This window comes from Panicum hallii, chromosome 9 (assembly GCF_002211085.1).
Source record: "Panicum hallii strain FIL2 chromosome 9, PHallii_v3.1, whole genome shotgun sequence".
NCBI lineage: Eukaryota > Viridiplantae > Streptophyta > Magnoliopsida > Poales > Poaceae > Panicum > Panicum hallii.
Window position 1 is genome coordinate 5,171,302 of NC_038050.1, and position 25,449 is coordinate 5,196,750.

General features: G+C 50.2%; 6 protein-coding genes across 7 annotated transcripts; 4 read left to right on the forward strand and 2 right to left on the reverse strand.

Annotated features, from left to right (window-relative positions):
• Positions 1-37: 37 nt before the first annotated feature.
• Positions 38-1,297, reverse strand: LOC112875866 (protein LIFEGUARD 2-like). Its single transcript, XM_025939866.1, has 2 exons — positions 824-1,297; positions 38-716 (listed from the first exon to the last, which is right to left on the reverse strand). The coding sequence occupies exons 1-2, from the start codon at positions 1,095-1,097 to the stop codon at positions 238-240; spliced, it is 753 nt and encodes a 250-aa protein (XP_025795651.1). The 5' UTR covers positions 1,098-1,297; the 3' UTR covers positions 38-237.
• A 7,794-nt stretch (positions 1,298-9,091) lies between these two features.
• Positions 9,092-11,092, forward strand: LOC112875659 (protein ECERIFERUM 26-like). Its single transcript, XM_025939590.1, has 2 exons — positions 9,092-9,666; positions 10,073-11,092. Exons 1-2 carry the CDS (start codon positions 9,178-9,180, stop codon positions 10,973-10,975), a joined length of 1,392 nt encoding a protein of 463 aa, XP_025795375.1. The 5' UTR covers positions 9,092-9,177; the 3' UTR covers positions 10,976-11,092.
• A 469-nt stretch (positions 11,093-11,561) lies between these two features.
• LOC112877045 (scopoletin glucosyltransferase-like) lies at positions 11,562-13,064 on the forward strand. The gene has a single exon (XM_025941244.1). It carries the CDS (start codon positions 11,562-11,564, stop codon positions 13,062-13,064), a length of 1,503 nt encoding a protein of 500 aa, XP_025797029.1.
• Positions 13,065-14,318: 1,254 nt separating this feature from the next.
• LOC112875660 (heat stress transcription factor A-2a-like) lies at positions 14,319-15,585 on the forward strand. The gene is made up of 2 exons (XM_025939591.1): positions 14,319-14,654; positions 14,818-15,585. Exons 1-2 carry the CDS (start codon positions 14,319-14,321, stop codon positions 15,583-15,585), a joined length of 1,104 nt encoding a protein of 367 aa, XP_025795376.1.
• A 2,574-nt stretch (positions 15,586-18,159) lies between these two features.
• LOC112878101 (transmembrane emp24 domain-containing protein p24beta3) lies at positions 18,160-21,512 on the forward strand. The gene is made up of 4 exons (XM_025942504.1): positions 18,160-18,572; positions 20,170-20,356; positions 20,557-20,664; positions 21,150-21,512. The coding sequence occupies exons 1-4, from the start codon at positions 18,360-18,362 to the stop codon at positions 21,281-21,283; spliced, it is 642 nt and encodes a 213-aa protein (XP_025798289.1). The 5' UTR covers positions 18,160-18,359; the 3' UTR covers positions 21,284-21,512.
• Positions 21,513-22,497: 985 nt separating this feature from the next.
• Positions 22,498-25,449, reverse strand: LOC112876809. 2 transcript variants are annotated; one of them, XM_025940987.1, is made up of 7 exons: positions 25,298-25,449; positions 24,152-24,454; positions 23,959-24,078; positions 23,713-23,868; positions 23,010-23,182; positions 22,829-22,934; positions 22,498-22,745 (listed from the first exon to the last, which is right to left on the reverse strand). In XM_025940987.1, the coding sequence occupies exons 2-7, from the start codon at positions 24,383-24,385 to the stop codon at positions 22,716-22,718; spliced, it is 819 nt and encodes a 272-aa protein (XP_025796772.1). In that variant the 5' UTR covers positions 24,386-24,454; positions 25,298-25,449; the 3' UTR covers positions 22,498-22,715. The 2 variants fall into 2 exon arrangements, with proteins under 2 accessions (XP_025796772.1, XP_025796773.1); XM_025940988.1 differs by lacking the exon at positions 25,298-25,449 and adding an exon at positions 25,218-25,241.

Below are 25,449 nucleotides of genomic sequence, written 5' to 3' on the forward strand. Positions count from 1 at the left end.
TGAGAGAGATGAGATGACAGATTGTACACCAGTTAGAAACTTGGAACTACTATGTTACATTAAACAATCTTTGCAGGCAAAGCAAAGAAAATCACATAGCCAAAAACAATTATTTCACTGTACAGGAGTATTCAGGCAGAAATCAGAGACAGGGCAAGGCAAGGCAATTAGGCAAAGCACATTCCAAGATCCTCCTCTCGCTGTCACCCGGCCGGGCCGGGCCGTGCCGTGGCGTGCTCACGAATCCGCCGCCCTGAAGAGCGTGAGGAGGGAGAGGAAGAGGTTGATGACGTCGAGGTAGAGCGCGACGGCGGCCCAGACGTACTCGTCGTAGGAGTAGCGCTTGATGAGGTTGTCGGTGTCGTAGATGATGTAGCCGCAGAAGACGAGCGCCGCCAGGCCGCCGTAGACCATGAGCGAGACGCGGCCGAGCGGGAAGAAGAGCTGGATGAGCGCGAACACCATGAGGATCATGACGGCGGCGAAGAGGAACGGGCCCAGGAAGCTGAAGTCGTGGCCGCGCCTGGCCGCCCAGAAGGTGTACGCCGTCAGGCTCACCACCACCACCGACGTGAGGATGGCCGACTCGAGGATCACCTCCCCCTTGGTGAAGGCGCAGGTGAGGCCGACGGCGAAGCTGATGGCGACGGTGAAGAGGCCCAGCAGCAGCAGGTTCACCGGGTGGTGCTGGTAGTAGTAGTACAGCGGGCACAGCACTGCAACGAGATCGAATCGGTTGTTAGTGCCATTCCGACCGCCAAGAGACCCGAAGGGAGAGCGAAATTAGTCGATCGAACGAAATCGAATCGTTGTTGTTTCGTACCGATGAACGGGAGGATGATGAGGAAGATGTAGAGCCCGAATCCGCCGGGCGTGGAGACGAAGAAGAGCGCGACGGGGCGGACGTAGACGACGATGGCGGCGACGGCGACGGTGAGCAGCATCTGGATGGAGAGGATGCTGTACACCTTCCGGATGAAGGCCCACCGCAGGCGCGGGTCCTCCAGCATCATCGGGTACAGCGGCCGCGCCGCCTGCCCCGCCTCCGCATCGCCGGCGTACCACTCGGGGCCTTTGGGCGGCGGCCGGAAGTACATCTTCCCCTCCTCTCTGTTTCCTCACTCACCCCTCTCCTTTTTCACAGCGGTGTACGGACACGCCGCGGGTGCTAGCGCTTCGCTCGGAGCAGGCGGCTTCTTCTTGGTCGCTGTCGTTGCGCGGTGGCTGCTGCGGTGACGGGCTCGCCGGGCGGGGGAGGTCTTAAGGAGGCGGGGAATGGGCCAATGGGGGAGAGCGGTGGATGGCGCGGGAGAGGGACTGAACGTTCGCGAAGATTCCGTCCTCGGGCCTCGGCCGGTGCGGTGCGGTCCGACGCGGCGGGGTACAGGTGGCTGACGCGTGGGCCCCATGCGCGCGAGCCGCGTTCTAGTCACGTCGCCCTCCGTCTGGTGGCGTCTGGAGGGGGGTTGACGGGAGAGGAGAGAGAGAGAGGAGAAGAACGGCCGCGGGAGAGATGCGTTGCTTTTGCTTAACGGCGGGGGGCATCGCCGCAATGCTGCGGTTTTTCTCTTCTGGGGTTTGCCTGCGCTCTTCCGCGCGTCCAGCAGAGCAGCCTCATGCCCTCGTCCCATTGGGATTTCTCTGGCCGAAGCAAAGCATGATTAATACTTGGGTCCATGTATATAGATGGGCAGATGCATGAGCCGAGTGCCCTGCTGTGATGACATGAAAATTCGTTTTTCTTGCACTTGGATGGTTGAAAATTAGGATTACGATGCGAAGAATTGTCACGAACAGCATCGTTTGAGTTGACAGCTTCCTCTTAGATGAACTTATCTGTCTTCAAATCGCAGCGGTGCGGTTTCATCATGTTCTTTTAATCGCATCATGCTTTTTACTAGCTGTGTGTTTCAGGCTCACCTATATACTACATTCTTGTGGAAAGCAAGTCCTGATGTGCAGTTATTCTAGATGTGAATTTGTACCGATACACATGCAGATCATGATATGTACGGTTAAATGACTAATCAAAGCCTCAGACTAAATCAATTATTTTCCCTACAAGATGCAAGAAAAAGTCACTTGCTGCTTGAAATTAGATACATGTATTTATCTACGAATATGTAACATACATAGTATATCATATCCTACCGCGCCACCGTCGCGCATTTGGCGAATCAATTGCATCAAGCACTAGATATATGCAGCTATGCACAAAAGCCCAATCTCCTAATATGGCAACTCCAAATTCCATGAGCTTAGGAAGAAATTCTGGTCTTCCAAGCCTGGTGTACTCTCGTTGAAGATAGCACACCACTGTGGCACTAAAAAAACACAAGCTCACAAGCGACTCTATGTAGCGAATCTGCATCTAGATCCCCGATTCCAGGCATCCTACATCTTGTTTACTTTGATCACCTGTAGACACTAAAAGGGGAAAAATATTTTAGGATACGTGGCTGCAAAATATACTCCTTTGGGACGTTTGAGGTAAAAAGATCATCAAACAATATTCTTTTTATCTTTATTTTCTCTCCAATAAGCTATCTTTATTTTAGGAGAGTTGGCGATGTCATGGAATAAATTGTCTTGCTTATAAGTCATTGGCTAGTGTAAAAATCTTTTTGACGGGTGTTTATTGTACGTGAACCTACAGATAAAGAGTGCAACAAAAAGTACCAATACTCAGGGGAGAAAAGGTGTCAGAAAAATAAATAAAATAGTCGTCCAACTGTTCGTTATCCGGTAGCTCCTTAAATGTTACAAACTTGTTCCAGTTTTAATTGAATGTTGAAACCCAATCCTCTTCTTTTGTTGGAGCGGGGGTTTACTTCAGAAACTTTCAAAATTTATTTCAAATTTACAGTAATATTGAGGATTTAGATCCATCCCTCCCTTGTGCCTTCTAAACAGGTAAACGCCCGTGAAGATTGGTCTATGCGTTTCAGAAAAGTCAATTAGTTGGTCAACTCACCGGTTGACGGTTGTTTAGAACTGTAGATTGCCGAGGGCGGACGACGGCAAACCGGCGGCGGGTTCCGATGGCCGAAGCGCACAGGTGCATGCTCGTTAGGCTGGCGTATGTGAATCGCACAAGTTTGCATCCACAATGGCTCGGCCCGTGTGCAGCCTACAATACGGGGCCAGAGAATGAAGGACGTTAACGAATGGGCCGGCCCAGGTTCACAACGAAATGAAACCTTCCATTGGAATTGGCCTTATACTGATTCCTGATTCTGTGCATTTAAGGTCTTTCAGAAATGTGGCTTGGATTTCAGTTGTTAAATTGACCGGTTTATGATGCATTTCCAATTGATATCGATTGCATTTGTGCTGATTTCTGAATATCATGTGCTTTTAAGGCCTTTCAGACACGTGCTTGGATTTCAGTACCTAATTTGTTCTGTTTATGATGCATTTCTAATAGATACCTATTGCATCTGTGCTTGTTCCTGATTATGATGTGCTTCGGGGCTAATCTCTTGCTGCTCCTGTCGCAGGTGTTCGGCAAGCAGAAGGTCGAGCCCGTGGTCAAGGATGAGACTCCGGAGGTGGCGAAGCCGGCAGCAGTTGAGTCTAGTTGAGTCTCGCTGAAGGGGCTGATCGTCTTTGTGGAAAACAAATGTAAATGATCTTTGGGCGTGTCCTACGGTGGCGAAAACTTGGGACTTCTTTGGTCTCGTCAAAAACTAGTATCATAGTATGTCTTGCTAGCTGTTTGAAGTGTGGGCATCATCGTTGGTCCTGTAACTTGTCATGAAAACTATGTGTTTCTGCATCAAGTTCTCAGAATCTGAACCTTAATCTGCCTGAAATGGAATGGTTACTCAGGCCATTTGTGATGATCCGGCATTATTGCTGCTTACGTTTGTGTTGAAGCCTATGCTTTGTCTTCGCATTGAGCTGTTATGATCTTTGGATTTAATATTTCCATTGGTGAGTATGACCTGTTATGATTATTGTTGAAGTATGAATTTGCACTCGCTCTGTGATCTTGTTCTATAGCAAGTTTGTGGAAAAAATGCAATTCTGATCCTTGGATTGTAGGAGACTTAGATGGTTCTTTTACATGCTTGACCATGATTGTTTCTTGTAAGAAAGTTCCCAGTTGCTGTTTGATTCATGCCCAATCTTTTTGAGATGTTCTTTTTTCATATACAAGAAGACAACGGATCCGGGAAAGATGGGAAACAACATTCTTCACCCCACCCCACCCTTTCTTGAAATCAATCAATTGTCTGTTGTGGATAACCTCAACACACCCTGAAGAAGATGAACCGTTTCAACTGCAGCAGTGAGCAGATCCGAGACTGAGGGGAGGCCGGAAGCCTGGAACAATGAACTTCCGGTGGTTTGTGTACCTGATTACCTAAGGTGAGTAAACTTGACACTTTGGCACACATGGGTACATCACCTACCCATATGCAAATGGAGTGACATGATTGCATATTTGCAGGAGTCGCGTTTTGTTATCATCAAAATATAATTCTTGCTTTAATCCGGGCATCCGGCCCGCCTATGCTTCTACTTGGCAGCCAAGTTTTGGGTTGGCCCTTGGAGCTTTCCTTCCTGGATGCATGCCGTTCGATCGCAGCGCTGGGCACAAGATCGGACGCTCCAGGAAACGCCCAGAGCCAGCTGTTAATCTGAGCAGTGTTTCTGTTTCCCGTCTGCCTTGGCACTGGCTTTTGCTCCTCCACTGGCTGCGGGATCGCCATTTTAACAATGGGTCCCAGTAGTCAGTGTCCGTAACGGTAGCCACGTGGCGTTGAAATCCTCTGGATGCTTCTGATCCCAAGAACTGCCCGGAGCCCAGCTCCCAAGGCTCCCAGCGAAGCAAGACTGCGGGCCCACGCACGTACGAAGCGTCTCCGCCGAGCAGGAAAACGACAGTGCATGCAGAATCCTCCCGCCCCACTCCCACTGGCCACCGTTGCCTCTGCAAATTCTTGCCCAAGAAATGGAAGGAAATGAAATGCCCGGGCCCGGAGCATGGACTCGGACCCACAGCTCAGTGTCATGTGTAGAACGCGCTCCTGTACGCCGCAAGAACAGGGGCATTTGTGATCCCACGTGTCGAAGACTACGTGGCCTCTCCCCTCCTTTTTTTTTTCGAAATTCCTTCCCTCCTCTTCCTGGACCCACGCGATGGACTCGCCCTCCTCCTCGCCAGCGTGGACAGGGGCAAATCCAGGGACCAAATAAGAACTATAGACATACCCAATCGCAAGAGTAAAGCAAAGAATTACATATAAGAATTAAACTCGGGTTGTTTTTTTGTTGATATTATCTTTGAGAGCTTTTCTCCCGGTTCAGGCGTTATAGTGGAGCATAAAAATGAAGATTGATACTCTTCTAAAATCAATAAAGTTTTGCTTATAGAAAATTCCTCATGTTCTTGTAAAAAAAGCAAGATGTTTTACTTTTAGATTTAATATTTAATGATGCTTCCATGATTATGCACAAAAAAATAATGATACTTTCATGATTAATACATAATTTATGTTTCTCACATTACATGGATTCAATATGTGCTTAGGAAGACGGAACAAACTGAATCTAAGATTTAGGAATAAGAATTGCTTACTATTCCTAACATAGATGTGCAATGTATATTTAGTTCCCGCTATACATTAATTTAGTCTAGGCACACTCGAGGCTTGGCCACTTAAAAAGCTAATCAACATAATTAAAGGGTCTAAAGCTGATTAGCTTGAAACATATACCTATTTTGCAATATACGCACGTAGGGATGAAGGATTCCTCAAGTGTCAAGATGGTGCGCACCCCCCCCCCCCCCGGGAGCCTGGGCCGCCGCGGCGAGAGTCCTCATGTCGTCGACCGCTCCGACCTCTACCACGCCAGCAAGCGGGAGGCGGGACACCCTGCAGCGGCGTCGACCTCCCCGAGCCTTACCGGCGTGACTAGGGCTGGAAAAAAAGCTCGCGGCTCGAAGCTCGGCTCGGGCTCGGAGCGGCTCGGCTCGGAGCGGCTCGCGAGCCTAGAACGAGCCGAGCCGAGCCTCTTTTCTCGGCTCGCTAAAACGCCGAGCCGAGCCGAGCCGGCTCGCTCCGGCTCGCGAGCCGGCTCGCGAGCTGAGGCCAAATCAATGAAAGTCTGCGTGTAGCTGTTGCCTGTTATGGATTTATGATGCCCTTTATGCATTTTTTTCTTGCTGTTAAACACTTAAGAGTCAGAAGTAAGTTAAACTAAGAGAACCTCGCTGTGGTCCTGTTAAAACCTTGCTGAGTTGCTGTTATGAATGCTTCTTATTGAAACCTTGCTGCTTTCTCCAAAACTTGATCTGTGATGCAATAACTAGTTGTGGCTCGCGAGCTGGCTCGAGCCGGCTCGCGAGCCGATAACGAGCCGAGCCGAGCCTCTTCCACCAGCTCGTGAAATTACCGAGCCGAGCCAGGCTCGGCTCGCTAGATGACCGAGCCAAGGCGAGCCGAGCCGAGCCTGGCTCGGCTCGGCTCGTTTCCAGCCCTAGGCGTGACCGCCTCGTCCTCGACCACGACCCCATCACAGGGCGAGGGTCAATCCTGCAATTCCTACCGAAGTCGGGTCTAGCAGGTTAGCTATGCCTATCTGCTTGTTAGCTTCTGATTGCTGCTTGCATTGCATGCTTAAATTGTCTTGTAGGAGCAAATTTCTACAGTAGTAGCAAGTTTGTACTTCAGAAAGTTGAGCAGCATTATTTGTAGACGTTCTGAACCTGAGTCTGACAATGGGTGCCACCAATCCTGTTTGTACTGAATACTGATGAAGACTCTCTGACCATAGGTGAAGCAGTTGGAGGTACATATGTTCTTCTTGCCATCCCTTGATTATGTTTCTTAGTTGATGTGGTTCTCCATTGCATGAGTGATGTTGCCCGGTTCACTGTGATAGTTTTAAGCAATTTATCAAAGGATAATGTGCTAATTAGTTAAACTAGTGGACAACCTGATAATTAACCTACAATAGTGAGCATCATATCAGAATCCCTGCTCCCGTCATTGTTGTAGAACAGTTACCTCGTTCTGTATGCAGCAAGTAAGTTTCATGCTTGGGATTGCTTTAGTTTCTATTTGACCTTGTTCTTGTCATGTTTGACATAATATCATTGATGTTTTACTGGACATTTAAGATAAGAAAATCAGAAACTCATTTCCAAAGGACGCGTGTGAATGTGATATGCATATGATGTAACATTTCAGCATTGACTACTAGGTTGATCGACTTGTATTGATCGTTTTTGAAGGTTCCGACTGTCTGAATCAAACGGCGACAGATCGAATGACAAGGCGACGCTTTGGGAGCTCAACAAGAATAGAGGACCTGTACAATTGATTCACTTGGGCTAAACAGTGGTAGTAACATGTGTGACGTTGGTGTGTACATGCGTGCTTCTAGCAGTCTTATCGGCGTGTAAATGGTAGAAAAATTCAAGCAAGGCTTGTTGCCTCTGCTCGCAGTCCAGATGTAGAAGTGTGTGGATAATCGGTGGTGGAGGGTAATGCGAGCCTGCCAATCGCTTCTGCTCTCTTCTTTTTTCTTCTTCTTCTTCTTTCAAACAAACGCTTCTGCGCTCTTATAATACCTTGCTCCTGTCATGTGTCATCTTTTGATTCACCCCTGATGTGCAGTTCTCATCTATATTGTTTACCAGCCTGTTTCAATCTTATTTTTTACGGACAAGGTGCTCCCCACCTGGTTTTCATTGATCAACCACATAGTGGCATGCAAAGGATGTTACAGCATTTGGGCTTGGAACTTTGGGTAGAGAGCGTTTTCTCGAGGTGGGCTTTACGTGGGAGATAAATCGATGGAGAATGCCATTCTGACGGAGCTACACACCTGACACTTCAGTGCATAGGAAACGTCCATGAAAAAAGAGTGAACTTCATCAGCTGTCTTTGACCAAAAAAATAAGGAGAAAACATTCTTATGCAGCTCCATAAGCGTTAAAAGACATTTTCGCGACCAAAGTTGTTCCGGGTTTTCAGCAGGCCCTCCTGGGTGATGGATAACTGACACATGGTAGCTGCAGAGAGTTCCTGGTTTTGGCGTTTTACCGGTGCCGTATGTTGTGGTGTGCTGGCTTTATTTTACCCCTTCGTCCAAGGCCGAGTTGATGTGAACATGAGATGCCACTGTGCAAGATGTTCTGTTACTACTCTAGGGGCTTGTTTAGATTCCAAAACTTTATAACTTTTGGTACTATAGCGCTTTCATTTGTATTTGACAAATTTTATCTAATCATGGACTAACTAGGCTTAAAAGATTCGTCTCGTGATGTATAATTAAACTGTGCAATTAGTTATTTTTTTACATATATTTACTGCTCCGTGCATGTGTTCTAAAAAATTGATGTGATGGAGAGAGAGCGTAAAAAGTTGGAATTTTGATGGTATCTAGGAGAAGGAGATGCTGCTGCCGGGGTACGTTCCAGAGGAGATTTGCCTCAGGTCCGCTCAAGCTCACGCTTACCTGTTGTACATATCGTTGAACCCCAGATTCTCGAGGGATTAGTAAATGTCACATCATCACTCAAATCTGCAGGTTCCATTCTCATGTTAAATTGTTAACCCACATTCAGCTATGCAATATTACAGTGCCTAAATTGCTGGTAATGAGTAGAAAAAATAGAATATGGTTACTCCGTCCGTGATTAATGATTTGCCAGTTGCACGGCAGAGCAAACAGTTTTTTTTATGAAAACTTGCATTAATATTAGTTAGAAACAGAATACATGGAGGAGATCCAAGTGATCCCAGTTGCAGGGCCTCTGATGAGAAAAAACTGGGCAACTGCTGTTCTGGCTCACATGAGAGCATGAGAAAGAGCAACCTACTGAAGTAGGGTGGTTCCTTCCTTCTGATCTTGCACACTGAAAATTGAAAGTAGGGAGGCCATGACGCCATCTTAATAACGGACGCCCTACCACCCACCAACCAATCTGACACTGTAATTTTACCGATCCATTCGCCGGCTTCCACGTGTCCTCCGAATTCAAAAGTTCGTTAATGCGCTCAACTACCAGCAGCTAAACCCTGCCTACCATCCCGCCTTAAATCTCCCCCCATCCTCATCCCAATCCTCCTCGCAAAGAGCTCCCTCGAGCAGTAGCGAGATCTCACCAGCACGCGAAATCCTCCACCCGGCGAGCTCTGTAGCGCGCGCGGATCGGCGATGCCTGCGGCGGCGACGACGGTGGCGGCGGGGCTGGCGACGGGGCCGGGCAGCCGCGTGACGCGGTTCGCCAAGTCCACGGCGGCGTCGGTGACCCCCGTGCGCCCCGGCAAGACGCACACGCTGTCGCCGCTGGACAACGCCATGGAGCGCCACACGGTGCACGTGGTGCTCTACTGCCGCGCCGCGCCGGGCCTGGACCGGGAGCAGCTTAAGGAGTCGCTCTCCGAGGTGCTCTCGCTGTACCCGGCCATGACCGGCCGGCTCACTCGCCGCGAGGGCGGCGAGGGGGCCCCCGCTGACGGCGAGCCGTCGCAGCGCGGGTGGGTCGTCAAGTGCAACGACGCCGGCGTTCGCATGGTGGACGCCAGGGCGGCGGCCACGCTCGACGAGTGGCTCGCCACGGCGACCGGCGACGAGGAGATGGATCTCCTCTACTACGAGCCCATGGGCCCCGAGCCTTACATCTGGTCGCCGTTCTACGTGCAGGTACAACTCATGACCTGCTTTTCTTGGTGGTTTAGCTTTGCTTGGTGGAATTTGGTGAGCTATACTAGCTAAACGGCAAGTAGGAGTAGGCAGCATGAGCGTCCGGTCTGGCCGTTGAGTTTGGGGATAGTGATGCAGTGGCATTTACTAATTTCGTACAGGTCCAGAATTAATGGCTTGTGCTCCACTTCGGGCCGTCAATTCAATGCATCACATGTCTGCGTCACTGATTGACTGACTGGTTCCAGTCCCACCATGTGCAGAGATTTTTTTTAAAAAAAACTACCATGTGCACTGCAGAGATGCAGATGCATTTTAGGACCAAAAAATCGATCCTTTCTTTGATCACTGTGATCGTGGTGATTTGTTGCCTAATTTGCCATGGTGGTGACGCGTATGGATGCAGCTGACGGAGTTCGCGGACAAGTCGTACGCGCTGGGGCTGAGCTGCACCCACATCCACAACGACCCCACCGCCGCCGCGCTCTTCTTCCAGGCGTGGGCCGCCGCTCACCGCCGGACCACCAGCACCTACCCTCCATTCCTCCACGCGCCGGCGTTCGAGGTCTCCCCGCCCTCGCTGCCGCCGCCCCCGCCTCTGCTCGCCGAGAAGTCCAGCGCCGCCTCCCCGGCCAGCGCCGATGCCGCCGCCATGTCCTCCGCCACGTTCCACTTCCCGGCGCCCGCGGTGCGCGCGCTGCTCTCCTCCCTCGAGCCCGGGACCACCCCGTTCGCGGCGCTCGCCGCGCTGTTCTGGCTCCGGGTCACCGGCGCCGCGAACGGGGAGCGGGAGCTCACGCTGGCGCTGGACTTCCGCAAGCGGATGTACGCGCCGCTGCCGTGGGGGTACTACGGCAGCGTCGTCCACTTCACGCGCGCGCGGGCCGACCTCGCCGCGGGGCTGCCCGCCGTCGCGGCGGCGCTAGACGCGCACGTGGCCGGCGTGCCGGAGGAGGATCTGTGGCGCGCCGTGGAGTGGCTTTACGCGCGGCAGCAGCAGCCGGAGGGCGGCGCCGCCGGGCCGTTCCAGATGTACGGGCCGGAGCTGACGTGCGTGGCGCTGGACCACGTGCCCATGTACGGCGCGGAGTTCGAGGCCGGCGCGCCCCCCGCGCGCGTGTCGTGCCGCGTGGGCGGGGCCGCCGGCGAGGGGCTGGTGATCGTCCTCCCCGCGGCCGAGGGCGGCGAGGCGCGGGACGTGGTGGTGACGCTGCCCGCGGAGGCGACGGCCAGGGTCTGCCGCGACGGCGAGGTGCTCCGGCACGGCGCCCAGGTGGTGTTCGGGACGAAGGCCGGAAAGGAGGCCTAGGCCCGGCGCCACGACGGAACAGCAAGAAGAAATCCCCTGCTCTGCTGTTGCTTGTTTCCCTGAACTTATCCCACGCTCTGCACTCCGTATCTGTGCCATTGGTTTGGTTTTGATGTACCCTTTTCCCCATGCATCTGTGTGATGGATGCTGCTATTGCTGCCGCTATATGCAACTGTAACACTTGATCTGTTGCCGTGAACTGCGAACGATACCTCTAACCCGTCCATGTTTGTACTCTGAGCACAAGCATGGAGGCGCTAATCGGCGATGTCATGCCATCGGATAGGACGTGTGCACATGGTCCCCACTTCTCAGCCCACGGCATGGTCGCCGGCGAGGGCAACTAACCGACATAGATCACGGAACCATTCACCTTCACCATGCATGCTATTCTTGGCGGCTTGGCAAGCAAAGATCGGATCAAAACGACACGCGTAGGTTGACAAGAAGCTACTGGCCATGCATCTGTGCGGGAGTATCGGACATCGGAGCGCGTCGCAGGGACAAACGGGCGCTGAGACACTCGACGCCGCACGTCCTAGCCTTCCACCCGTCGCGCTGCATGCCGAGTGTCCTGCAGCCTCCATGGTCACCACGCGCGACGACGGGGACACCGCCACCGCGTCGGACGCGGGCGCGGGCCGGAGGCTGAGGGTGTTCTTCCTGCCCTCCTTCGCGAGGGGGCACCTCATCCCGCAGACCGACCTGGCGTGCCTTATGGCCGCGGCGCGGCCGGGGGAGGTGGAGGCGACCATGGTCGTGACGCCGGCCAACGCGGCGCTCATCGCGCCCACGGTGGCGCTCGCCGCGGCCGCCGGGCACGCCGTGCGCGTCCTGCGCCACCCGTTCCCGGACGTCGGCCTCGGGGACGGGGTCGAGTGCCTCGCCACCGCCCCCGCGCAGGACGCGTGGCGGGTGTACCGCGCCATGGAGCTCGTGCAGACGTCCCACGAGTCGCTGCTCCGGGAGCACCGCCCCGACGCCATCGTGTCCGACGTGCCGTTCTGGTGGACCACCGTGGTCGCCGCCGAGCTCGGGGTGCCGCGCCTCACTTTCCACCCCGTCGGCGTCTTCCCGCAGCTCGCCATGAACAACCTGTTCAAGATGCGCGCCGACATCATCCGGATGAGCTCCGCGCCCGGGACGGTGGTGTCCGTGCCGAGCTTGCCCGGGAAGGAGATCACGATCCCGGTGTCCGAGCTCCCGAGCTTCTTGGTCCAGGACGACCACCTCTCCAAGTCGTGGGAGCAGATAAAGGCGTTCCAGCTCGCCGGCTTCGGCGTCATCGTCAACACCTTCGTCGACCTGGAGCTGCCCTACTGCGAAGAGTTCAGCCGCGTCGACGCCCGCCGCGCTTACTTCGTCGGGCCGCTAGCCCAGCCGTCGTGCTCCACCGTGCACCGCGGCGGCGACAGTGACGTGGACTGCCTGAGCTGGCTGTCCACCAAACCGAGCCGGTCGGTGGTGTTCGTCTGCTTCGGGAGCTGGGCCCACTTCTCAGCGACCCAGAGCAGGGAGCTCGCCCTGGGGCTCGAGGCGTCGAACCAGCCGTTCCTGTGGGTCGTCCGCTCCGACAATAGCCAATGGGCGCCGGAGGGGTGGGAGCAGCGCGTCGCCGGCAGGGGCATGGTCGTCCGCGGGTGGGCCCCGCAGGTGGCGGTGCTGGGCCACCCGTCGGTCGGCGCGTTCCTGACGCACTGCGGCTGGAACTCGGTCCTCGAGGCCGCGTCCGCCGGCGTGCCTGTGCTCACGTGGCCGCTGGTGTTCGAGCAGTTCATCAACGAGCGGCTGGTGACCGGGGTGGCCGCGTTCGGCGCGCGCGTGTGGGAGGGCGGCACCCGCGGCGAGAGGGCCGGGGAGGCCGAGACGGCCGTGCCGGCGGTGGCCATCGCGCGCGCCGTGGCCGGGTTCATGGAGCGCGGAGCGCAGCGCGACGGGGTGGAGGCCAGCGCGCGGGATCTGGCGGGGCGCGCGCGCGCGGCCGTCGATGAGAACGGCTCGTCGTGGCGCGACATCCACCGGCTGATCGATGATCTCGTGCAGGCGAGGGCCTCGGGGTTGCCGGAAGAGCGCCCCATCAAAGCTTAGTTTCGTTTTTGCACAAAATTCTGCTGTTGTTGTAATAATAAGGCTAGAAAATAAATAAAAAGGTTTTCAGTTCGGTAAGGCCCATCTTTATCTTGTTGTTGGCCTGTTCGGCCGGCCTTTGTACTGTATGCAGGCCGGCTCGCCGGCCTGCTGCCTGCAAGGCCCTCGTGCTGCTGGGCCCAATCTCCTTTTGCTTTCAGACAAGGCCAGGCCCCACTTGCTTGCCCTGCGCCCGCGGGTCACATCCGACATCAAGCATCCCTCTCGTCCAATCCGCGCGCGCACGCTCGGGGCGACGGCGCAGGCGCGCAGCCAACCAGCGTCAGCGTCGTCTCCCTCCCGCGACCCGGCTGGTCCCACGCGTCGCGCCCACGGATTTGGCCAAAAGCGTCAGCGCACCGGCAATAAACAAAGCTCGGGATGCCGAATCGGGAATGGGGGATGGGCGGACACTTCCAGAACTCTCCGCGGCGCCTTCGCGAACGTTCGCCGCCACGTCACCGCGCTCCCCCCCCCCCCTGCCGGTTCGATTAAACTTAACGCGCCCCCCGGCGAGGCGGGCGCCGAAGCCCCCTGCCCTTCCAGAAGCGTCTGGAACGTTCGGCGCCGACCCCGGGTTACGTGGTGGCCTCGCGCCGGGGCGTATAAGTTGGCGTGGCGGCCGCGTGTACTTGCCTACTGGTCCTCCGGTCCCGGCGAGCTCTGCTCACGCGGTCGCGCGCGCCACCCCGCAAGGACAAAAAGGGAGAGCGACACCCCGACTCAACTCGGCTCAGCTCGTAAGGGGACTGTACTTGCTGTCCCTGGTCCTTCACTCTGTCTCCCTCTGTTCATGCAGCGTCGCTGTCATCCGGTTCTCTTCTTCCTCCTCGTCTCTGCCAAGTCCTGCTTCTTGCAGCTGCATTTCTGCACTCATTTCTTTCCTTTTCGATTTGCAAAGGCTTCAGTTGAGTTCTGTAATTTGGGTCAGCTAACCGGATACCCTAGTTGGTTGCAAGCATTTGAGGCCCACTGAAAAGTTTCCCCCTTTCGTTTTCAACCAATCTTTGGTGGTCCTCGATTTCTTCCGGTCTTTGACATTCAGGAAGGCCATTTTCAGATTGAGCTAGTTCAGTGGGGTAGTTTTCTCAACCAAAGATCGCCTCCTTTTGACCCGTTCTTGATTCGTCGGGGATTCCTTTCCCCTCCTCCGTTAAGTGGAGCTTTCTTCTGCCATTGCTCGATCGCGTTTGTTGTTGGTTGGTGGGTGCCGCCATGGATCCCTTCCACGGCATTGTGAAGGAGGAGGAGTTCGACTTCGATTTCGACTTCACCGGCGCTCCGGCGGCGGAGGCATCGTCGTCCTCCTGGGCCGTTGGCGTGCCGGAGCTGCCCCGGCCGATGGAAGGGCTCGGCGAGGTGGGGCCTACTCCGTTCCTGACTAAGACCTACGACGTCGTGGACGACCCCAACACCGACACCGTCGTCTCCTGGGGGTTCGCCGGCCACAGCTTCGTCGTCTGGGATGCCAACGCCTTCGCCAACGTGATCCTCCCGCGCTACTTCAAGCACAGTAACTTCTCCAGCTTCGTCCGCCAGCTCAACACATACGTAAGTCCACTCTCTTCTCTTGTCCTCGTTGTTCAATGCTCGCGTCATCAATGGCGATCGATCGGCGGCACATATTTTCTTTTCTTTTCTTTTTCAATGGTCACCGGGGGGAGAGCATTATCCCCACCTGAATTGCATTCGTGGGCACGTTCTTGCATCGCAGGGGTTCAGGAAGGTTGACCCGGACAGGTGGGAGTTCGCGAACGAGGGCTTCCTCCGGGGCAAGAGGGAGCTCCTCAAAACGATCAAGCGCCGGCGGCCGCCGTCGAGCCCGTCGGCGCAGCAGGGGCAAGCGCAGCCGCCAGCAGCGTGCCTGGAGGTGGGGCAGTTCGGGCTCGAGGGCGAGGTGCAACGGCTGCAGCGCGACAAGGGGATCCTGCTGGCGGAGGTGGTGAAGCTGCGGCAGGAGCAGCAGGCGACGCGCGCGCAGATGCAGGCCATGGAGGATCGCATCACCACGGCGGAGCAGAAGCAGCAGCAGATGACGGTGTTCCTGGCGCGCGCCATGAAGAACCCGAGCTTCCTCCGGATGCTGGTCGACCGCCAGGGGCTGGCCGGCCGCCGGAGGGAGCTCGAGGACGCGCTCTCCAAGAAACGCCGCCGGCCCATCGAGTACCTCCCTCGGGACGGCGAGAGCAGCAGCAGTGCCGCCGCGGGGGCGGCGGTGGGTGACTACATTTCCGGCCTCCCGGTCGGCGTGAACGGCGTGGCTAGGCCGGACGACGACGAGGGCCGGCGGGACGACAGCGGCGGCGGCGGGGAGGACACGGAGAGCTTCTGGGTTGAGCTGCTGAAGCTCGGCCTGGAGGAGAAGCACCGTGAGGGCGGCGGCGAGGACGACGGCGGCGCTGGCGTGGACAACGACGTGGACGTGCTCGTGCAGAGCATCTACCACCTGAACCCGAACCCGGGCAGCCCCAGCGGCAAGTGAAAGTTCCAGAACATTCCAGAACCCACTATGGAAGCATCCAGGTGAGCGCTGCAAGTAGGGTTTAGTTTATCCTTTGCCCTGACTGACTTTTGTGTCGCGGGCTGCGCAAGTGGCAAAAGCGGTTGGCCAGTTGCCAAGGAAGGAATGTTCAGGAAGCTCGTCAGGCTGCGAAGCTTCTCGAAGTAGCGGTAGGCCTACTATCAGTGGCAAGTAGATTCCGACTAGACCCGGATGAAGCAGAGGCACTTTCCAAATATGGGTGCGGTGCCCATCCAAATGTGGATAAACCCTTTTCCTGGTGTGCATATCTTTCCTGAAGTAACTGACGTTGCCTGTCTGAAGGATGTCTGTCTTGTCTCATTCTGATGTTCCTCCAACTGCTGACAGTTTTTTGCGCACAAAGGAATGAAGGATCATGTCTCACCCGGTTCTATAATGAGAGGATGCATAGAATATTGAGCTCCATGGTTTCAGCAGGACGTACTCCTATGTTTTTTCTGTTCCTTAGAAAGCAAAATTGAGATCAGATCACATACAAACTGTCATGATTTCGCAACGAGCCAATGACCAAAATAGACTTTTTTGTTGCGGGTAGACCATAATAAACTATGATTCTGCATGGAGCCAGTAAGAGCTTGGACTTAGGTCATGCTATTTTTAGCTGGGCTATGGCATGACCTTTTGGGCTGTGCCTAAAATTTTAGGCTGTGCCTACAATCTCAACAGGCTATATGGCATGGTCCACATTTTAAGCCGTGGTTGGACCGGCAGGGCATGAAAATAATCCGTCGGCCCGCACATAGCCCGTCGTTCTATTATGATAGTTAATGTTGCTTCCTAATTAATAGTCATCGTGAAAGAAAAGATTCATTCAATAAAATCATGTAATTTTTTCTTACCATGCATGGTTTATGTTTTTCCTAGTTGAGATATGCTGCCTTTCATATGCAATGTACTAATGTAAAATAAAATTAATAAAATATGTTTTCCTCAATTTGTCTGTTCTCGTTCTTTATAAAGTTTACTTATTTTCTTATATTAGTTTGAAAAATTGTTTCACATACATTGTTGATAGTAGTAGCAACGCATACGGCGAGTATGTAAATCAAATGTAAGTATTTGGAGGGACGTGCTTGGGTTTAATAAAAGATTTGTCGTGCCAACATGGTACAACACGAGATGCTGAACGTGCCTAGAAGTTTATAGATCCGACACGGCACGAGGCACAATACGAGATGCCGAACGTGCCTAGAAGTTTATAGATCCGATACGGCACGAGGCACGAGAGGGCCGGGCCAAACCAGCACGGCTCGGCCCAAGTCCCACCTCTAAACCCAGTATTCAGCAGTCAGTACCAACTTGGTCAAGCATTGTGACAACAGAAAGTCCAGCATCTGATGAGGTCGGGTACAATGATGCAGGCATCATGCAAAGGATCATTTCTGCACCGGAAGATTTTTTTTTTAAAAAAAAGGATCCGGCAGCAGAAGAAAGCACATCAACTAGCTACACAGATTTTTCGCGGGAAGCCAAAACACTCATTTTCAGAGCCTGCTGGTGCTGGAGCTGGAGGTGCAGACCGCAGGCCGCCACACTCACCACATGCTTCTTCTCTCTCGTCATCTCGTACAACCGGATCGTCGTCGGACGAAGGGGAAAACAAAGACTCCCTTCCCTGGTGTCCTCTTGAAGATGAAGCGCTTGTTGTCTCCAACGTCTGTATGCGTGTGGTGGTTTAGCGTACCGTGTCCTTTCCTTTTGGTTTTGTCGTAGTTTTGCTGGTGTCGGTTTCTGTGCTTAACTGTTGAATGGTATCCCCATTCCCTGCGTTGTAAACGCTAATGGTGTGTTTGGCAACTGAATAGAAAGGAGTATGGAAATTAGGGGTTGGAGTTGATGAAGGAAATTCACTTAGAAGTTTGATTTTTAGTCCCAATCCTTTATTTGGTTCGTGTAGGGAACTAAGGAAGGGAATTGGAGAGGGAATTCATATCCTCAATTTGGTATGTGGGTTTTAATGTAGGAAATTATATTATAAGTCATGATAAAAGGTTACAATCATTTATTTTTATCTTAAAGTAAAATTGACTCCCAATTCCCACCCCTCCCTGTGGGAAGAGCCTTTTCCCATCCCAAATGAATTTCCCCCTTCCATAAAACAAGTAAGAAAAGTAAGAAACTTTTAGTCTCGTATCTCTAAATTCTCATTCCATTTCACCAATTACCCCCGACTGTAACGGTCTTGGCTTTTCAGTTAAGGCAGGGGTTGATCCCCTTAAACTCTAAGAAAAAAACAAAGACTTCGATGAAGCCCGGACTCAAAATTCGACCCAAGTCCGAACATGACGTGCCGTGCAGAGCGACGGGCATCATTTTCATTCTCCCCCGGCCCATTGTAGTTACTACGTGTTCGCAACACGTTCACGTAAAAAAGAGTAGGGAGACGCCTTCTTTGAGTTGACCGTCCGGCTCGAGCAAACGGCCCATGACCCGTGCCACGTCAGGACATGGGGAGCCAATCGCACCCACATGGCCACGCAGGCGGCACGAACCCGTTTCGTGCTCGCGCAATTACTCGTTTCGCAGGGTCCTTTATTGCAAAACCACGGCATCACCTCCCCCGTCGCCATCTGCGCTACCGTGAACCCGTCGCGTCTCGGCTTCCTCCTCACCGCCCCGCCGTGCACGAGCGGAGCTCGCCGTCGCCTCCCCTGCCGAGAGTCCCGGGACCTGATCCCCACGCCGAGAGCAGTGGTGGTGCTAGGAGATTAGCCATGGCGAGGTGGCGCCCGGCGGTGCTGCTGGTAGTGGCGCTGGCGGCGGTCCTGTCGGCGGCGCGGCGGGCGGACGCGCTGTCGGTGACGGTGACCGACACCGAGTGCATCCACGAGTTCGTGCCATACGAGGGCGACACCGTGTCCGGGAACTTCGTCGTCGTCGACCACGACATCTTCTGGAGCTCCGACCACCCCGGCATCGACCTCACGGTACCCGCCCGATCCCCTCGCCCCCCTGGCGTCCTCAGCTCCTGCGCGGTTAAATTGGATAGGAGGGCCGTGATTCGGATGGGTTTATGGGTTGTTTTTGGTAGGGATCTGGCCATCCGGTGGGTTTAATTGGGGATCGGGAGGCTTCGTGAGTCGTGATCCCCTGACGCGACCTCTAGTTTCCGTACAAAACTTTGGCGATCTAGAGTATTTCCTTATCACTGGCATATTGTTGTTATAGTTTAGCTTGATGAATTAGGAGTGCTCACTGTTTAGCACCAAATTCAGACCTTTTGGGGGGATTTCAGGGGATTGCCACCGTTTAGTTGTATGATCTACTGCAGGTGTATTGTGACCTGCGAGTGCACAATATCGGTTTGGATTGTTGGTTTTTCGGTAAGGGGTGTTTGGTAAAAATTTGATGCCAATTTCACGTCTGCCCAGTTGAAAGCATCAAGCAAAAGGCCCATTTGCAGTTCCACTGTCAACTGGGGATTCCTTGGCTCTGTTTGTGGGTTCTGCTTTTTGATTGTGTACGCGGCAATTTATGCTAATAAATTTATCCTTTTCTATTTATTTCTTATGATTCGATTGAGTAGACATTGTGCAGATACTGCAAATTGATTTGTATACCTCCTGCCCACTTAATCTGATTAGTTTTACCTTCCGTACAAGCAAGGTATTTCTATACTTTATTAACAGCTAAAGGGTCAGCGTCAGCTCTTGATTCTCTTCATTTACAAGCAAGCTTTGGACTCCCCCCCCCCCCCACCCCCTCTCTGCTAGTAGTAGTTTCATGGCACCATACTAAAAATTTGGGGTTCTCTGTTGTCCCTTTACATTTGCCCATATTTGGCCATCTGGTCTTTTACTGTTGAGGTGTGCACTGCTTTCGCATACTTACCACTGCAAAGTTCTTAAAATGCCTTGAGTAGAAGAGGAAATCATTTATCTCTTCAATTTTCAGTTCAGCAAAGTTATTTGAAAAATCTGATGCATGAAAAAAGCTAATTGAATTGGTACAACACTGTGGCTAACTAAAGTTGGTCATTCATGCACGTGATTTATGCGAGGAAAATTGAAGTTGTTTAACCTTAATGTCAGTTTCATAGATGAAATCAAATCGCTGAGGTTTTAATGTCACAGCAAACTCTATCAATTCCACCGAATGAAACCTCATGTGGTTTTTGAATGTGTTTCATTAATTGTATGGCCAGTGTAGACATTTGTTGCCCTGGTTTTATCTTGGAGTGCTCCTGTGGCCGATCTGCAGGTTGGATCTATGCCATATATAGTCAACTACTTGCTGCCCCTTACTCCTAACAAGGCAAATGATGTTTGTTACTTTTGGGAATGTCTGATTGAGCTAACTCATCCACTTGCAATTGGTTATTTTGTTATGCTCGTGCCTTCATGGTGCTTAATAATACTATTCGCGCTTTGTAAAACTGATATGGCATTACCTGCACATAGTATTTTCATTGTGCTCTACTGCACTGTAATGTGTGGGTAATGAATTACTTATTTGTATTACACAGTTGATCTCTTGGCCACCTTTTTTGATGCTCTATATTATTTTTCGCTTCGACGAATGCAGGTAACTTCACCAGGTGGCAACACTGTACATACGTTGAAGGGGAAATCTGGTGATAAATTTGAATTTAAAGCTCCAAGGGGTGGCATGTACAAGTTTTGCTTCCATAACCCATACGGAGCACCTGAAACTGTTTCTTTCTACATTCATGTTGGGCACATACCCAATGAACACAATCTGGCAAAAGATGGTTAGTGTACTGCCTTTGTATCTTAAGCTTCTCAGCGCTTGCTTATTCTGTGAAAATTAAGCCAATTCGCAAATATTGAACAGCTATCAATCTGATTGGCTCTGTGACCTTAAGTTTATTATTGTTCAGAGTTATGTGTCATTCATTCAGTTTTAACAATTTAGCACTGCAATATAAGCTATGTTTCATTTCTGTTGCAGAGCACTTGGACCCTATTAATGTTAAAATTGCGGAGCTGAAGGAAGCATTGGAATCCGTCACTGCTGAGCAGAAGTACCTAAAAGCACGTGAAGCTCGTCACCGGCACAGTAAGCTCAATGGACTTGCATGTGCTCTTATTACAACTCTGAAATGTTTACCTCATTATAGAGTTTATGTTTTTTTTCTCTTTTAAAAAATAACACCAGAAAGAAAGGGCCCTAGCACAGTTAAAAGTTAGAACACATTCATGCTGACATTTCTGAATACATTAGAGCACAGCTAATATCTTTGACTCGGTATTGAGCTTACTTTTCCTCAATCAATGCATTTCTCAGTGTGGAGAGGTGATGATCTTTGCTTAGGGAAATTATTCAACCTGTTCTGTTTTGCTTGCCTCTTTAGTTTTCCTTTTTAGTTGAAAGCCAAAAACATGCCTTGTGCTGAGATATTGATAAAATCTAGGTAACAAAACACTATTTACATAGCAGAGGAAAGGACATGGTGAATACATATTTTCTTCTCTGTCTTCTCACTTGTTTATTGTTACCATTTATGACAATGCGAAGTTAATTTCCTGACTCATTGAATCCAGCAAACGAGAGCACGAGAAAGCGCGTCATGTTCTACACAATGGCGGAGTACCTAGCTTTCATGGCAGCTAGCGCATTGCAAGTCGTCTACATCCGCCGCTTGTTCAGTAAAAATGTGGCATACAACAGAGTGTAGGATACAACTCTACTTTGAAGGCGTCAATGGAAGCAGCGTATGGTTGGAACGGGAAAACATTTTCTGTCAATTTGACAAATTGTAGCTCTGCACCCTCTTTTCTTCTTTTCGTAGCCTATAAGCAAAACTTTTTAATTTATCATGTACTTTTAGCAACTCTTGTGAGATGTGAAGTGCATTTGCTGTGAACATATATCCATAATTAATGCTCAGAGGATTGGTCGTGAAAGCTGTTGTCCTGGTACTACCAGATCCTGATTCTCTGTCATTCTGTGACGAAGGGGCTCTAAGGCCATTCATAATGGGAGTTTCATGGGGTGTTTCATGGCATTAATTAGCCTGCCACATCAGCAATTTGGATATTCATAATGGGAGTTTTATGGGGTGTTTCATGGTATTAATTAGCCTGCCACATCAGCAATTTGGATGATATGGCACATCATTTAAGAAGTAAGAGTTTCATGAAGTTTCATGAGGATGAAACTATGTTAACCCATTTCCAAGAACTTGGAAACCGTGTGAAACCTCTATTGAGACCTCTATTGAGAGTGTTTTGTTTCATCTTCACACAATTGAGTAAATCCTATTGGTTATTTATTTGCAGCATTTAAATAGTATGTTGGCATATGAAATAGTGAGATGAAACTCTCTATTGAGAGAGGGTGTTTCATCCTTCTACAAAGTTGACGTGGCATTCTTGAAAACATGGACATGAAACCCCCATTGTGATTAGACTAAGCAGAAGAGTGTTATCTTTCCTTACAATTGGAGGGTGGCTCTGTTCACATCTCAGATCAGAAATATTGATTATCATAGTACATTATTTAAAGAGAAATTAATGTCGGCAGACTTTACTGCTCAATTTCTAGCACCTGTACAGGACGGTTTATTTTTTCCATAAACCAATCACATTTTCAACTAGACAAAATGTTGCTGCAAAATGATTGGTAGCTATATTTTGAGGTGAGAATTCACGCAAGTCCAATCAAAAGTGGACAGGCACGTAACACACGGGCACACGGCACTAACAGGTAACAAATACTCCCTCCATCCTAAATTATTAGTCGATTTGGCATTTATTAGTCGATTTTGCGTTTCTAGATATATGCACATAGGCATAACATATACCTAGAAAAGTCAAAATGACTAATAATTTAGGATAGAGGGAGCATGCTACACTGTTCACTTTACCTCTACTACAGCAGCAAGGGATATTTAATCTGTAGATGAAGATAGAAATTTCCATACTTGTATTATCGAATACTTTACAATAATGAACATTTTTGTTTGGTGTACATCCGCCTGTTTTGACATTTGAGTTCAAATGAACAAGGAGCAGTATCATTCTTTACACCATTGAACTTGGACGGGGCCATTCGTTTGGTCAGGATAAAACTGAAGACCTTTGTCTGATCGAATTGCTTTCACTGAATCAAACTCTTGGCCACTGTGGGCTAACTTCCTGCATGGTGAATCCACAAAATCAGTGACAATGAGAATTTCAACTTTAACCTAGGTGTACATATTGGCAACACTGCTACAAACCTCTAATGTGCTGAAAACTAACTGCATCCGGCTAGCAACTACTGATGGTTTCTCTGAAGTTCCTGTGACAGCCATCTGTTCCAGCTGCAAGATTTTCACCGGTAACCTGCAGCATCAGTTTTAGTGACATGTATGAGATTCTGAGATATAAGAAGAACACTGTTGACGGAACTGCTCTTACCATGCCATTCCTTTGACATAGTAAGCGTCTGCGATTATAGCACAAAATCCTTTCCACTGATGCAACACATCAGCTGACACCGGCGGGGTAGGAGACCACCTGATAACTGTTGGTTGTGGTGTGCACAGTATTGTGATGAATACTATACCGAGCCACAGAATGCATTCACGAATCTGCATAAAATAGTATCACTGAGGCAAATAATGAAACTACAGAAGATCTTGTGGGGGACATTTAGAGGGATGTTATTCATAGCACGTGCAACTAGCCGCCGTATCATCGCACATGTCCGTTGGAGATAAAAATGTTCTGGAACATTTTATTTTGTTCTGGAACATTGTTATCTCCAGCGGACATGTGCGATGATACGGCGGCTAGTCGCACATGCGATGAATAACATCCCTAGGACATTTACATGATAAATATGCTCTCTACTGGACTCCATGATACCTTATATCAAGCTTCATATCTTGCCAATGAGAACTAGTGGACTTCATCTACTGATTTGAAAAGTTAACAAAAATAAAGATATTGCGTGAACAAATAAAAGCACATTTTTTGTTGAAGTAACAAGATCAAAGCAAAACTGCTTGGCTTGACTATAAAGCATACAATGTAAATTTAAGACAGACATACAGTAGATGATATTAAACAATGATGGTAAATTAAATGATGCAATTCATACTAGTTAGAGTATGCTGACCTCAAAGGAGTGGACTTTGAACTTCAAGCTGGTTCCACCACAGGACCCTAAGCCTTCAATCTCAAGACCAGAATCTTCTATATCCATAAGTTCCTTTCTAAGCCCCTCATCCGTACACCCTAGGGCATATGCATTCACTCCAGCACTGATGAATTCCTGATAACATTGATAGTCACAGTAATCGTTAGTTAGTGCATATAAGCTTATGCAAATAAGTATTATGAAGATTTCAACAAGAATCCATACTTTTAGGTTATCTCCACCTCCTCGATTAATAACATTCTTATACCGCTTAAAAAGACTGATTGCTATATTACGTGACGAGCGGAAGTCATCATCTGACGAAGCATTAACATGGAATCGATGCTGCATACAACAAAATGCTTTAAGAGGAAAAAGAAGTAGCGATCGAAATCATGAAATGGAGGACAACGAATACCAGCCTGTGCCTTGTAGTTCTTTCTTTTAAGCTTTTACACAGGTGATGGCTCACTCTAGTAAAGTTAACTTTGTAGCTATGAACAATGTGTGGCTTCTGTAGATGATGGCCTTCCACTGAATTGTAAACCGCACTGCATCCTAATTTACAACGTAAAACAGAAACGCTCTTTTCACACAGTTTTTTTAGGTCCCAGCAAGGACCGGGCCTCGCAAAAGGAACCGTTGTGCTCATCAGACTCCAAGTGATCAGCACATTTCTCCAAAAATAGGAGAGGACTTCAGAAGTGCCAGGCGATTCAACCTGCAATAGAGTATGTTTCAATCAGTTACTGAATCACTGAATAAGGATTAAGAGCACCACGGATCATCCTCAAATTATGCTATAATAGCAGCAGCAATCAGCTAGTCGCCCACTCTTTAGTGGTATATGATTTATGTGTCCCAAAAACAAAAAAAAACGAATATATTGATGAAGGTACTATTTCTCAATGGCATATATAGGTAATATTTCTTACACATCTTATTAAGTTTGGGGAAAAAAGGCAATGATAATGGAATATATCGGTGAAGAACAGACCAAGTGGGAAGTGTTATGACGCCACCAGTACGCTCAAAATAATTAAACCAAAAGATCCATGTTACTTGGCAAGAAAAAGGTATGTTATAAAATGTTGCGGCAATTGTTTCACGAACCAAGTTCAAACAACGAACTATCATGCCTAATAACGATTTCAAAATAAACTTTTGAATATCTTTGATACAAGATAATTGCCTTCAACAACCCACAAATATTCAATAAATAGATGAAAAATAAAGAATACTCCATTTGTGCGCATTAGGATTATTTCACTGGGCAATACTTCATATCGGAGGACCATCATTGAATTACAGAATAGCACTGAAAAATTGCAGGTGCGTTGCGTACAGAAGCAACTCATGGTTGGCAATGGGGGAAACAGTCAGTACTGGTAAATCAAAAATTGGCAATAGTCCCCTTTCACCAGCCCAACCAAATAAAACCGAAGATTCTAGCTCACAAACCCTAACCCAAACAAGGAACCCACCTACATAAACAAGATCCCAGGCCCTAACCGAAACGATGATCCAATCACGAGCGAGAGGGAGACGGAGCAGCAGGCTTTACCTCCCGAGGGGCAGCGGCCGGAAGCTGGCGCCTGGCGGAACATACAAGAGCGCGAGAGGAGGGGAAGGTGGAGCCGAGGCGACGTGGAAATGTAGATACGTGGAGGGGTTAAGTAGCTAAACATTGGCGAGAGAAATGTAAGGGAACAAAAA